The 14,685-nt window shown below is 36.8% G+C and overlaps 1 protein-coding gene across 4 annotated transcripts in view; it reads left to right on the top strand.

Annotated features, from left to right (window-relative positions):
- The window catches only part of SLC38A11 (solute carrier family 38 member 11), a 147,889-nt gene that overhangs the window by 116,011 nt on the left and 17,193 nt on the right, over window positions 1-14,685 (top strand). For 3 of the 4 annotated variants that reach the window (XM_047772764.1, XM_047772762.1, XM_047772761.1), the window contains 2 exons: window positions 11,706-11,776; window positions 12,462-12,623. In XM_047772764.1, coding sequence (XP_047628720.1) covers window positions 11,706-11,776; window positions 12,462-12,623 — 233 coding nt within the window. The remainder of the gene's footprint in view (window positions 1-11,705; window positions 11,777-12,461; window positions 12,624-14,685) is intronic. The other variant, XM_047772763.1, reaches the window with a different exon arrangement.

The following is a 14,685-nucleotide window of genomic DNA, read 5'->3' as shown; positions in this document are numbered from 1 at the left end:
AGGAGGGAGACATCAGAAGTTACTGTTGGCAGAAGTGAGTGAGGCCCAGCAGTCTGATGTGTATAATGACCTAGTTTTAACATTAGGAGGGACTTGGAGAGAAGGGACACTGCCATCGGCTAGGAGAACTATCAAATAAAATAAGGGCACCTCCCTTGAGAATTTCAAAAATTCTATCTTGCTTTTATGTTTCTCCAAAAGTTTTTTTTTTTCCTTTTTTTTTACAGCTATGCCTGCAGCATATGGAAGTTCCCAGGCTAGGGGTTGAATAGGAGCCTCTGCCACAGCCACTGCAATGTGGGATCCAAGCCAAGTCTGAGACCTACACTGCAGTTCACAGCAATGCAGGATCCTTAACCCAACTGAGCGAGGCCAGGGATCAAACCAGCATCCTTGTGGACACTGTCAGGTTCTTAACCTGCTGAACCACAGAGGGAACTATATTTTTTAATCATAGTTTTAACAATGGTCATGTCTCCATATTAGCTTTTGAAAAACTGCCAAATATGATGCCTGCCTAACCTACTGACCTATGCTCTCCCGTCACCACCATCAGTACAGCTTATATGTGGATTTTTTTTCCCCTAGTGGTAAATACTACAGTACTACAACATCACAGTTGGTTGAATCTATGGATGAGGAACTCAGGGAGGGTCAACTATAAATTATTCTCAGATTTTCCACTGCTCTGAGTGTCAGTGCTCCAATCCCTGTATTGTTCAAGGGTTGCTGTAATTATTTGAAGCTTACATTTGAAATTATATTTATTTTAATGTAAACCTTGAGGACTTACATTTAAAAACGAAAAGATCAGTTTTGATGTTAAAGTGATACCCCAGGAAGAATTTTCCAGAACAGCTGTATTTATTCATATAGACCACAGTTGTCTATAGAGCAGACTCAGAAGTGAGCTGGGAGCAAGGAAATGGCAGAGAGTTGTCAGCTGATGGCAAACATGCAGATCTGCTTATGTCATTAATAGCTTATGGTGGGACAGGAAATGTGAAGCTTTTGTGTGCCAGCCAGGGCACTTAACTCCCGGATGTATCTGGCTGAAAAGGTTAATATGTAAAGCTCTCTTAACAAAAATACAGGCTCTGCCTAAATTGTATGACTTGGAAAGTGCCTGTGTTTAGTCAAAAGAGTTTGGGCAGGTATGACAGAGACATGTGACACCCAATCCTCCTGATCAGAGGTCTGCTGTTCTGGTGATCAGAATAAATCCCCCTGAGGCTTGTTTTCTCTAGTCTGTGAAGACTGGAGATGTATTTGGTAAGACTTGGCTTACTACTGCTCTGCCTTATTACTGTTCAGCTTTTGTAAAGATAAAGGAAAGTCTGTCTTGGGAGTTCCCGTCATGGCACAGCAGAAATGAATCTGACTAGGATCCATGAGGTTTCGGGTTCCATCCCTGGCCTCACTCAGTGTGTTAAGAATGCGGCATTGCTGTGAGCTCTGGTGTACTTTGCAGACACGGCTCGGATTCTGCGTTGCTGTGGCTGTGGTATAGGCCAGCAGCTGTGGCTCCAGTTTGACCCTAGCCTGGGAACCTCCATATGTCACAGGTGTGGCCCTAAAAAGCAAAAAAAAAAAAAAAAAAAAGCAAAAAAAAGAAAAGTCTGTCTTTCAAAATATACTGCAGTGTCTGAATCTAAGTATCCAAACTGAGATAATTTGCAAAATGAATTTAATCTCTCCAAACCTCCCCAATCCCACCTCACACACATAAAGAAAAACCTTCTAAAAGTTTCATAACTAAGCATCTGCCTGGATTTTTCAGAGTTAGGGAAGCAATCATTCTTTTGAAAGTATTTGTCATACCAAGGCTTCAAACTGCTGCAAGACAGTCTCTATTTCTGTTCGTATTAAAATATGTTAAAACACTGGAAGGATTGCTCCTTAAGTGAGCTGAACCTTATAATAAGCCTTCATTATGTTGCCATGATTTATTTGAAGCTTTGTAAGTCATTTTAAAAGATAACTGCCTCTCCCTAATATTGCTTTCACTTGGATTTATTTTTCTTAAAAGAGTATTCACATACTTTTACAACATCAAATATTACATATTGCTTTTAGTGAAATAGAGCTGCCTCCTATATAGTCCTTTCCAATTTCAGCTGTGTCTTTTGGCATTTACATTTCTACTTCTAGGTAATATGCTTATAACTGCTGTTTGTAGATTCTCACTTTGTCATACAGTACATGAGGATTTAGCCCTTTCAAATTATTTTTCCTCTTCTACCATATCATAATGTGTGAATATATAACACAAATTTCAAATTAAATACTTAAATTTCCCTTCCTATACATTTTTCCTATAATTAAGACTTATTTTTGATTTTGTTTTTAATCATGTTTAGTTGGATGTTCATTTTAGCTTTTTTTTTTTGTCTTTTTGTCTTTTTGCTATTTCTTGGGCCGCTTCCGCGGCATGTGGAGGTTCCCAGGCTAGGGGTCTGATCGGAGCTGTAGCCGCTGGCCTACGCCAGAGCCACAGCAACGCAGGATCCGAGCCGCGTCTGCAACCTACACCACAGCTCATGGCAACGCCGGATCGTTAACCCACTGAGCAAGGGCAGGGACCGAACCAGCAACCTCATGGTTCCTAGTCGGATTCGTTAACCACTGCGCCACGACGGGAACTCCCATTTTAGCTTTTTTTTTAAAAAAATTTTTAAGCAGTTTTAGGTTCGCAGCAAAGTTGAAAGATACAGAGATTTCCCATAACCCCCCTTCACATGCATAGCCTCACCCATTATCAGTGTCCCCTACTGCAGCATACGTTGGTTACAATTGATGAGTCTGGATTAGTACGTCATAATCACCTAAAGTCCATAGTTTATACATTAGAGCTCACCCTTGGTACCATACATTCTGTAGGTTTGGACAAATGTATAATGACATGTATCCATCATTACATTATCATGCAGTATATTTTTATTGTTCTAAAAATCTTGTGTGTTTTCCCTGTTCATCCCTTCTTTCCACCTCTAACCCCTGGAAACTATTGATCTTTTTGCTCTCTGTAGTTTTGCCTTTTCCAGAATGAAATGTAGTTGAAATCATACTGTATATAGTCTTTTCAGATTGACTGCTTGCACTTAGTAATATGCATTTTAGCTTCATTCATGTCTTTTCATGACTTGATAGCTGATCTCTTTTTAGTATAGAGTAATATTCTATCATCTGGATATACCAGAGATTACTTATCCATTCACCTTACTAAAGGATATCTTTGTTGCTTCCAAGCTTTGGCAGTTATGAATAAAGCCACTATAAACATCCCTGTGGTAGGTTTTTGTGTTGAACATGTGTTTTCAAATTCTTTGGGTGAATGCCAGGCAGTGTGATTGATAGACCCTATGATTAGAGTATGTTTAGTTTTATAAAAAATCATCAAACTCTCCTCCAAAGTGGCTATACCAATCTGCATGCTCACTGAAAGTGAATGAAAGTTCCTGTTGCTCTACAGCCTCACCAACATTTAGAGTTGTCAGTGTTCTAGATTTTGGCCATTCTAATTGGTGTACTTTTTTTTTTTTTTCTTTCAAAGTGTGCAGTGGTATCTCAGTGCTGTTTTAATTTGCATTTCCCTAGTGGCATATGGTGTGGTACATCTTTTCATGTGCCTATTTGCTCTCAGATATCTTCTTTGGTGAGGTCTGTTAGGTATCAGTGGATCTTGGCCATTTTCAAATAGGGTTGTTTGTGTTCTTGTTGAGTTTTAAGTGTTCTTTGTATATTTTGGAAATAATGAGTCCTTCATGAGTTGCATGTTTTTTAAATATTTTCTCCTACTTAAGCTTTTGATTTTGATTATTTTTGTTACTCCTTTTCCAAAGACTCAAACATAAGATAATCTCCCAACTTTATTATTTTTCCTGGAGACCTCAGAGCCTTTGTCCTTTGCTCCTCTGTAGATAGAGTGATTTATCAGTTTGTTGCCCTACTGTCACTCTATGACTTCCTTTCACCTCTTTTTTGTGTTAGACATCTTATATCCAGGTTCTCAGATCTTTCTTTTTTCTTTATTTTCTCCTTTAGCTAGAGTGTCCTGAATACCTTTCTGGTGTCTCCAAACTCACAGGACTATGTCTTTGTAACTTTCTCTGTTCTCAGCTGTTACCTTGTAGGCATCTACTTCCCTTTTTTCAAAATATCTTCTCTACTGATGTCTCTTCTTCCATCTTCCCCTCCCCTGTGGATTTAGCTCCCTTTTAAAGTCTTTTAGGAATATCCTGGTGAGATCAGAGGAGACAAAGATAAATTATGTGTCCTATCCACCATGTTTGTTTGGATGTCCAAGTTTAACAATTGATTTTTTAAATTTGCCTGCAGACTTAAGTACAAATGCAAATATTTTATTTAAAATGTATTTTCCTCCTTAGGGAAGTTATTTTGTTGTTTGTGGGGACTTGCACTATGCCATGAAATATAGCAAACAGTGCACAGGAGGAAGATGGTGTGAGAACCCTTTTTTAAAATTTATCCAATTATGGATTATCTAGTCCCCTTCTTTACTCTTAGTTTATAGCCTCCATTACTCTCTATTTGATGTAGAGATCAGGAAGAGAAAAGAATAAGTGCTACCTGTTTTAGCACTTAATTGAAAGCTTTGAGACGTTTTGAGAAGAGATGCATATGAAAAATAATGACTAATATATGATTTTTACCTTGTTTTGCTAGATATTTCTTTATTTAGCACCCAAAATTAGGAATTGATTGATTATTACTGCCTGTTATTTATATATTTAGTGAAATTTACTGCATCTTTAATTTCCTAAAAATCATGAGATTAATTTTCCATTGCTTCCAAAGACTGTTAAACACACACACGCATATACACACCTCAAGATTTTATATGGAAAGACCATTTCACCTTATTAAAACAAGATATAGGACCTCCAAATTATTCCTTAAAGTGAAATTCTAAGTTTTCTGATCAAGTAAGGTAGCTTCTGTATCTCTATATGAAGGTAATGTTCAGTGTTCAACAGATGAACTTACATGTCCTTGTACTTATATTTAACAATGTAAAGGTGTTCTTTCATAGTATTTCCTCATGGCGAAATACAAAAGAAAAATATTTTCATTGGCTCAGATTCAATCCCTAGCCCAAGAACTTCTAGATGCCACAGGTGCAGCCATTAAAAGAAAAGAATAGAAAGAGTATGAATATAATGATGAAGATTGTATTTCATGTACTTGCAGATCCTTACTCCTAGACTAAGACATGTATTGCTAATTTAGTAGTAACATGAGAAAAGGGGAAAAGAGCTGAAGAAGGTTCCATCCAACACTGATTGTCCACCAAATACCACACTATTTCATTCGTTTTCTCATATACCTTTTGTCAGATATGTAAAATAGAAATTCTAATTTTTTTCTTTTCTTTTTAGGGTCGCACCTGTGGCATATGGAAGTTCCCTGTTGAATCAGAGCTACACCTGCTGACCTACACCACAGCCACAGCAATGCAGGATCCGAGCTGTGTCTGTGACTTATACCACAGCTCAAGGCAACGCCGGATCCTTTAACCCACTGAGCAAGGTCAGAGATCAAATCCACATCCTCATGGATACTGGTTGGGCTTGTTAAGCCTGAGCCACAACGGGAACTTCCTAACTTTAAAATATTTCTGTTCTATAGCAAGGAAAACTGAGACCAGTATCATTAAGTAATTTGCCCAAAGTCACCCTGCTAGCATATTGTAAAGTTAAAATTTAAATGCAAGTCTGTCTGACATCAAAGCTTCTTCTTTTTTCCTCTTTAATCTTGTTGTATTCCACATGTTGTTTCTTCACGGAGAGAAAGGTTATCCTTCACAATGGAAATTAAGAGCATTATCGTTCTAGTTGTCCCTTATTGATAATATTAACCACAGTTTTACCTAGAGCCAGCAAATAATCACATTAAATGAAAGAAGCAGGTAGGAGCCAAATGGGGATAAAGAGCTGGTTTATTTATCAGTAGGTAACCTTAACACTTGCTGAAGAGATGCTGTCTGCTCCAGAGGACTAATTTCAGAACTGTTGGCTTCCACTGCAAACTCTAGATACACGCCAATAAATGCGATTGGTTTCAGTGCCTCAGGGAAGTTAACTTCAACGATGCTAATGGAGCAATCTAAAACAAGAAGAAATCAGAAGAGTAGTTCTTACTTTGGGGTTTCTTCAGAAGAAAATTGGACTCTCTTTGTACAAAAGAAGCACTTCTGAAGAATTCTATGTTAATTAATACATTTGATTTTGAAAAATCATTTGAAAACCATTTCCCATTTAGAGGTTACTTATTGTGAATTATTCTTCAAAATTAAAAAAAAAAAAAGGGGAAAGTGCTTGTCTTATAATTTAATCATTTTATAATAACAGATTGTTTTTACTTGATTCATATTTTATATTTCAATATGACTACTGTGTACTATGTTTTCCCCATATGTCTCTATTCATAATGGCAGTTTTGACTTGCTTCTTCCAGTTTGTTATTTTTTTTGCTTTTTTCTTCTTTTTCATTTTTTTTTGTGTGTGCAAATTCTCATATAGCCATGGTTCTTTATAAGTTAACAAAGTATTCTTTTGGTTTTTGTTATACTTATCTCCTCTATTCTTCTACTTGCCTCTCAGAAAGTCCATAGTAAATAGTAATAAATAGTAGCTGAAACTTATGGCATAAGGTACACTACAGGAAAAATGAAACCTCTTTAGGTAATTTCTTCAACTCTTCCAGACCATTAGAAGATGATTAGGTTTTCTACAACAAAAATTACCTGTATGACTACTTTTAGATCTGTGTTATCTAATGCAGTAGCAGCCAGACACACATGACTAGTGTTTCTTTGGCAGATGGGTCATTTCGAGCTGTAAACAATGAAGACCCCCAAAGACTCAGAAAGTACCTTTGACCTTCCTTGCTGCCTAGAAGAATTTAGTAAGAGGCCTGTTCCTGGAATAGAGCTATCACCAGAGACACTTGGGTGTGGTGGAGAAACTCCAGGGGCTAGGGATCAGAGTCCACTAAGTGTCAGCAAACATTTGTTTACCAAACATTTACTTTTCCATCTCCATGTGAATTGACTTCCTCCCTTGTAAAGTCCCAAACTGCTACCCCCAACATTCTCTTTTTTAGCTCAGTTAAGGTGAGGGCTTTTACCAGTTGAGTTACACAATTTTCTGGAAGTCTCTTCCATGTATACAGGTCATTGAACTTTTTTTTTAATTTTTCTCCTCTTAATCTGTCTTATGTCAGTTTAATTCTTAGACCAGCTAGAAGAACATAGAATAGAGGAAAATTTCTTCCTCCCAGACACACTATTGTACCATGATATTCTAGATTATGATGTAGAAAAAAAATATTTGACCTCTTGGTCTTTCCATGTAGTATTCCCAGTGATCATAACAGTGATTGCCACATTGGTAGTGTTCAGCAAAAATCTGTTGAAAATTTAATGAATTGAATAAGTGGAGAGCAGGAAGAATGAAATTTTAATTAGAGACTATATGGAAATTTAAGGTTAAAAATTAAGTACAGATCCATTAAGATCTCATGTAGAAAATATTGTATGATTATGTAAAGTTCAGGAACCAGTTAATTAGGCTAAATCTTTTTGAAATGATTTTCTGTATTTTGTTCCAATCTCTATCAACAAGACTGCCATATTTAAAAGTTAATTTATTTCTCTTTCCCTGGAGGTAAGCAATTACATTGCTTATTCTTATGCTGGATTCATATCTTTTTTCCCAGACATAACTGTTATCCTTAAGTTGGTTTGAATCATTCCTGTTCATGCTTTTATACTTATACTATACACTTATGTATAGGCAATAATGTGTAGTATTGATTAGAATGTTGTAAAATATACATAAATACTCACTGTAGTAAAAAAAAAAAATGCATTCTCTAATATAACTCACTATTTTCCCCTCAATATTGTATTCCGTATATTTCCATTTTGATACAATTAGCATCTGGTGATTCTTTTTAATTACAGCACACAATCTGATGATTGTTTCGCATTTTACTTATGGATTTATTTATCAATTCTATTGCTGGACACTGAGGTTGTTTCCAAAGTTTGGCTATTATAAACAATGCAACTGTCAATATCCTTATCCATTTCTCTTTGTGCACTTCCCTAGCCTAGAGTAAACGTAATTGCTTACAAACTCTGAGTCCCTTCAACTTTACTAGATATTGCCAGAATCTTTTCCAAAGTGTTTTACTGTTTACAATTCCTTCCATAACAATTGTATCTTGTCCTTTTCTAATAACTTCTCAACATTGCCATTATTGAATTTGGTGTGAAATGTTTCTTTTATTGTATTTCATTTGAATTTCTCTAATTATTAAGAAGGATGAGCAACTTATAGTATATTTTTGGCCATTCTCATTTCCTTTTCCAGCAATTAACTGTTTATTGCTTTTTTTTTATTTGCAGCATTTAATATATACTGGATAATAACCCTTTCTAGGTTATGTGCAAGACAAATCTCAACTCCCAATTTTTAGCTTTTCCTTATTTTTTAACTTCAACTATGGATTATTTTATTATACATATTGTATTTATCTTCCATTGATTTCACAAGGTTTATCAATTTTTACCTTTATGATTTTTGCTTTTATAGGTTTTAAAAAATTCTCTCCTCCACCAATATTATATTTTAGTCTGAAATTAAATATTAACTTGAAGATAATTGACATCTACATGATATTGAGTCTTCCCATTCATAAATATGGAAGTGGTATATCTCTCTATTTATTTGTCTTTCAAAAAATTGTCATGCCATTAATAGTATGCATGTCATTTTAAAATATTTAGTGTTTTTGTTGCCACTGCCACTTAGAAAACATTTTAATTGGTTATTTATGTACATCAACTCTAATTGATTTATATGTATTGAGCTTGTATCCAGTGACGTTGCTGAATGCTTTTATTAAGTCCGATAGCTTGTCAGTAGATTCCCCTGAATTTTCTCTGTACATAATTATATTGTGTCCAAATAATTTATCACTTTCCAGTGATTACATATCTTATCACTAAGTCTTATTGCATTAGCTAGGAATTTCAATAATGTATTCTGGGAGCAGTGATAGTGAACATTTTTAGTTTCTGCCTTTAATTGCAATAATATTTCTAACCTTTCACCTTTAAATATATCATTAGCTATAGGTTTTGGTAGATATTCCTTATGAGGTTGTAATAGCTTGCTTAGCATGCTTGTCAAGATTAATACTGGATTATAGGCTTTTCTCCATATTTTGAAATGGTCATAATCCTTTTTCCTCCATTAATCTGTTATAAATTATACTAATAGATTTTTCTATTATCAAACTACTCTTTCATAATAGGAAAAACTCTCTTAGTTATAATTTTTTGCATTTGATAATATTTCATTTTCTATTTGAGCATCTATATTCTAAAGTCAGAGCAGTCTATAACAGATTGGAAAGCCATATTCAGTGCTCTTTCCTTCTCTTTACACATTTTTTTTTCCTATTGTAACATATTGTTGGTATTTTCCATCTTGTAAAATCAGCATCATTAAGATGAACACAGAAAATCCAAAATTATCTGTAGGTACTATTTCATACTCCATCTTACCTGGGAATATCAAGGAACTATATGGACCAGGAAAAAAAATTTTCAACATAAATGAAAGAATAAAAATGAAAATAAAACTCCTATCTTTTCATTACTAATATAAGCATTAAAAAGGAGGGCACCACCACAATCTGTACTGAAGGGAAAAATGAATGTTATTCATATGCAAATAGCCTAAAAGGGAAAGTAGGTAATTTAAAACATACTAGAAAGTTAAAAACCTTCAGGCTTCTACAATTGTTAATGCTACCTTTAAAAAAAAAAAAGTTTAAGGATTGAGGACAAGATTTGTATTTTTCCATATTAACATTGGAATTTGACGGGTATGCTACTATGGGTAATGTTCATTGCGATAAGAGTAGTGGAGGCAGCAGGTGGCAGCAGCTCCCACTCAAAAAACTATGGGAATATGAACAAGCCTTGTTAACAGCAGGAGGCCTCTCTTGTAGGCTATTCATTTCCTTTGTGTCTGTAACTGTTCATTTCAAATACGGAAAGAAATGATAAAAGACATAAATCCCACTAACTTTGACAAAACAAATGAGACTTTTTTGTGTCTACACTGAGAATGAAGAGCAACTTAAGAAATAGATAGGTTTACACCAATCCTTTCTTCCCTGTCTCCCTCTTCTATCTTCATATGTCATTTTGGGTCTCGCTCAAGCCTTTACTTTTCAGAGAAGCTGGCCATACTTTTGGACATTTTGCTACCTTCTATTACTTAACACTGGATAATATAATATCAATACATAAGCTGATAATACTAGTGACCATTTATTGAACCCTTACTCTATGCTTGATTCTATTCCAAAGTTTGACAATTTTTTTTCATTTAATTTACACAATAACTCGATGAATTAGGTACTATTATTATTATCCCCATTTTATAGATATCGAAACTGAAACACAGAAAAGTTAAATAATTAGCCTTAGAGCACACAGCTAGTAAGTGGATGGGGCCAGAAGACCAACACAGAAGCTGTCTGAACTTGGAGCCTCTATTCTTCACAATTACTCAAGGAAACCCATCCCTGTCTATAGACAGGTTGGCAAATATTTTAATTCCACTAAGAGAGAGGCTTATTCAAGCTATTTAAAGTGTATGTATTTCCAAAACCTCTTTGAGAAGTGTGTCCACAGATGGGAATTTGAGGCAACTGACAGTTCAGTACAGAAAAGAGGGACAGACCATAGAGACAAATCTCAACTTCTTTACTTCTTATTTGCAGAAGCTTGACAAGATATGTCACCACCCAGAGCTTGACTTTCCTAATGCATTAAATGGATGATAATAATACTTAAGTGCTGTTGTGAAGAGTGAGATAGCATAGGATGTTTCCTGGAACATAGTTAAATACCTCTTCAATTAATATTAGTTCAAGTCCACCTTCTCAATAAAGTGTAGTGCCAATTGCATTTAGGTAGGATGGGCCTGGAAGAATGAATTAAAGAAAAATAAAGGGCAGCATTGATTATTTGAGGAAGAACATTGCATTATTAATTTTTGTCTCTCCGTTAATGAGTATCTCAAATGGTGAGTGTATAACAAATTTTGTTGTTATCAACAAATCAATAAGCAAATAAAGTCACAAAATTAAGTAGTCAGTTTTAAATATGTACAACTAGAGTCTTTCCAAGTATTTGGCATGCATTTTGGAGGACTGGGATTAACAGATAATGTCGATATTCCTGATATTTTAATTTATAATTAAAAAAGATTCAAAAGGGCTCCCTTATTAATTTTTTTTGTCTTTTTTAGGGCCACACCTGTGGCGTATGGAAGTTTCCTGGCAAGGGGTCCAACTGGAGCTACAGCTACCTGCCTACACCACAGCCCCAGAAACACCCAACTGGAGCTATGTCTGTGACCTACACCACAGTTCAGGGCAATGCCGGATACCCGACCCACTGAGCAAGGCCAGGGATGGAATCCACATCTTCATGGATACTATATGGGTTCGTTACCCCTGAGCCACAACAGGAACTCCCCTTATTAATTTCTAACCTAAAGGTATTCAATTCATATTGCACATCATTTATTGTTCTCTTATGTGCTTATACTTGCATTTGTTTAATCATTCATCAAATTAGCTGATTTTTCTTCTAGACCAAAAACAGAAGATGCCTGGATATTTGCAAAGCCCAATGCCATTCAGGCTGTTGGTGTGATGTCGTTTGGTGAGTACATGGTTTCAAAGGCCCTTTCTCAATATGGAGCCTTCTGCACAATAAAAAAAAAGTACTTATGTTTCATATTTGTGTCTGGAAAGCAGATGTCCTAAGTTTCATACTTCCTATTAGCAGCATATGATCTGGTTTGTGCCAACATAAAACTAGGCTCAAACTTTCCTCACTCATCACTAAAATTTGCTTCAATTTGGACAAGTCTCTTTCTCATGCTAAGAATTCATTAAAGTCTTGTTTCTTAACTTGAAATCTATCAAGTGTTATGGAGTTCTTCAAAACCTTGCACACAATGTGTTATGAATTGGCCAGTGATGTCTAAAGCTATTCTGTTGTATCCCAGATGGGAAGGGAAGCCCTAGACTGAAAATATGGTGGTGTTTAGATTTCCTTTAAGATTAGAACGGCCACTAGGAAATGGAAAATAGGAGAGGAAGTTGGATAGGCCTGGTTTATATCAAGAGTGACATGAAGAGATCACATAAGCCTAATGTGAGTGAAATTTTTCATTCCTTCAGCTATTAGGAAGATTATTTCTGACATATCTAGTAAATTAGCATATTTGAATTTCAGTTCATTCTTATTTCAAAGTAGCATACATCTCTGAATTTTCAGAAGTAAAAAGAGAACCTTGGTGCTTGCTTTAAATAATGCCTTTTTTTTTTTTCTTGTATTGCAGCATTTATTTGCCACCATAACTGCTTCTTAGTTTATGGTTCTTTGGAAGAACCCACAGTAACTAAGTGGTCCCACATCATCCATGTGTCCACATTGATTTCTGTATTTATCAGTATTCTCTTTGCTACATGTGGATACCTGACATTTACTGGCTTCACCCAAGGTAAAATAAGAGATTTGGTCTTGCTATAGTTTCGTGTTCATGTGGAGTGGTGCTTTCACTTCTCACTTTAAGTACAATTATACCCAATATTCTATTTCAAAGTAGAACTCCTTCCCTCCTCTACATTCCTGCTTCTCCTAATTTTCCTGATTTTCTCCTTTTTGAACTGCTAAGCTTTTTTCTGCAGTCCATTCTCTCTCCTTTCACACTTTCACTTCAAAGCACAAGAATTCTGGCTTTCCTCTCTACTAGTCCACTGCAGTTTCACCATCAAAGACACTAATGCCCTCCCACTCTTCAAAGCTAACAGTCTTCTTCTTGGTTCTGAGTCTCATGGACCTCTCTGAATCCCTTAACAGTTCTGAACATTCTTGCTTTCCTCTTGCAGGGAAAAAAGCACTACCATACCATCATTCACTCCCTTGATTTTTTTTTTTTTGTGTGTGTCTCTGAGTGATTTGTCTTGTCTTTGCTTTCTCCTCTCCCCTCTCCTCTACCCCCATTAACTGGCTCAGGCAAGTGGGCTTCTTTTCTCTTAACAAATTCTCTGAGGATTTTCATTGTTTTAACTCCAGTCCAGATTGTTCTTTTCATCTCCAGCCACTTGCCTGCAGGACATTTCTACTTAGTCGTTCCACTCTTGCCTTAACACAAAACATCATCTTTCCCACAAAACCAGTCCCTTCCCTCCATGCTCCCACTCTCACCCCACTGCCCCACACTGAGTTTATTTCTTTTTCTACTGTTCATTCAGCCCAGCAACTGAGTGGTCATCTCTTTTACGTCCTTGACCCTTACCTTCACTCACCTATGTAGTGTGATAGCGTATTCTGACAGCCTGCTAAGTGCTGTGATTCATGCATTTCACAGCTTTTGCAGGTCTATTTTCTCATTTGACCTTCAGACAACCCCAAGAAAGTAAGTGGAATAACTAGTTTTACCCCCTGCTTAAAACACAAAGAGGTGAAGTAACTTGCCCAAGCTGGCTGGTGACAAACAGGTCTTCTAACTTGCAGCCTCATTTTCTTTCTGTTTCACCTTGCTGTCTACCCCATTTTAGTCACATATGACCCATTAAAAGCTGTCTCTTAGCCTCTAGTTCTTCTTAGCTTACTTTCCAAATGACATTGAGGTACTCTTGTATTGGCAGTGCATTGTTCCAAATGGAGGTTACAGGTGCCTGTGATTATAGGGAGGGCTTTCTCAAGAAATAAAGATGGCTTCAAAAAGAGTGATAAATAACATAATTCCAGTGCCATCAAAAGTACAATACAGGGAGTTCCCATTGTGGTTCAGTGGAAATGAATCTGACTAGTGTCCATGAGGATGCGGGTTCCATCTCTGGCCTCACTCAGTGGGTTAAGGATCTGGCGTTGCTGTGAGCTGTGGTGTAGGCTGCAGACATGGCTCGGATCTAGCGTTGCTGTGGCTGTGATGGAGGCCTATGGCTACAGCTCAGATTAGACCCCTTGCCTAGGTACCTCTGTATGCCGCAGGTGCAGCCCTAAAAAAACAAAAAAGACACACACACACAAAATACAATACAGAATTTCCCATTGTGGCTCAGCAGTAACGAACCCAACTAATATCCATTAGGGCGCAGGTTAGGTCCCTGTCCTTGCTCAGTGGGTTAAGGATCCCATGTTACCCTGAGGGGTGGTGTAGGTCACAGACACAGCTCAGATTCTGTGTTGCTGTGGCTGTGGTATAGGCTGGCAGCTGCAGCTGTTATTCAGTCCTTAGCCCAGGAACTTCCATATGCCACAGGTGTGGCCCTAAGAAAAAAATTATATATATACGAATATGATACATGTGTGTGCTATTTGAGGCCAGTAATGAAGTGACTTTGAAAGTCTCGATAAGGAGTTCCTGTTGTGTCTCAGTGGTTAACGAATCCTACTAGGAACCATGAAGTTGCAGGTTTGATCCCTGGCCTTGCTCAGTGGGTTAAGGATCCAGCATTGCCATAGGCTGTGGTGTAGGCTGGCAGCTACAGCTCTCCAATTAGACCCTAGCCTGGGAACCTCCATGTGCCGTACGTGCGGCCCTGAAAAGCCAAAAA

Source organism: Phacochoerus africanus, chromosome 3, assembly GCF_016906955.1.
Source record: "Phacochoerus africanus isolate WHEZ1 chromosome 3, ROS_Pafr_v1, whole genome shotgun sequence".
In the NCBI taxonomy this organism is placed as follows: Eukaryota; Metazoa; Chordata; class Mammalia; order Artiodactyla; family Suidae; genus Phacochoerus; species Phacochoerus africanus.
Note: the sequence above shows the minus strand (reverse complement) of the source record. Positions and strands in the feature narration are given on the sequence as shown.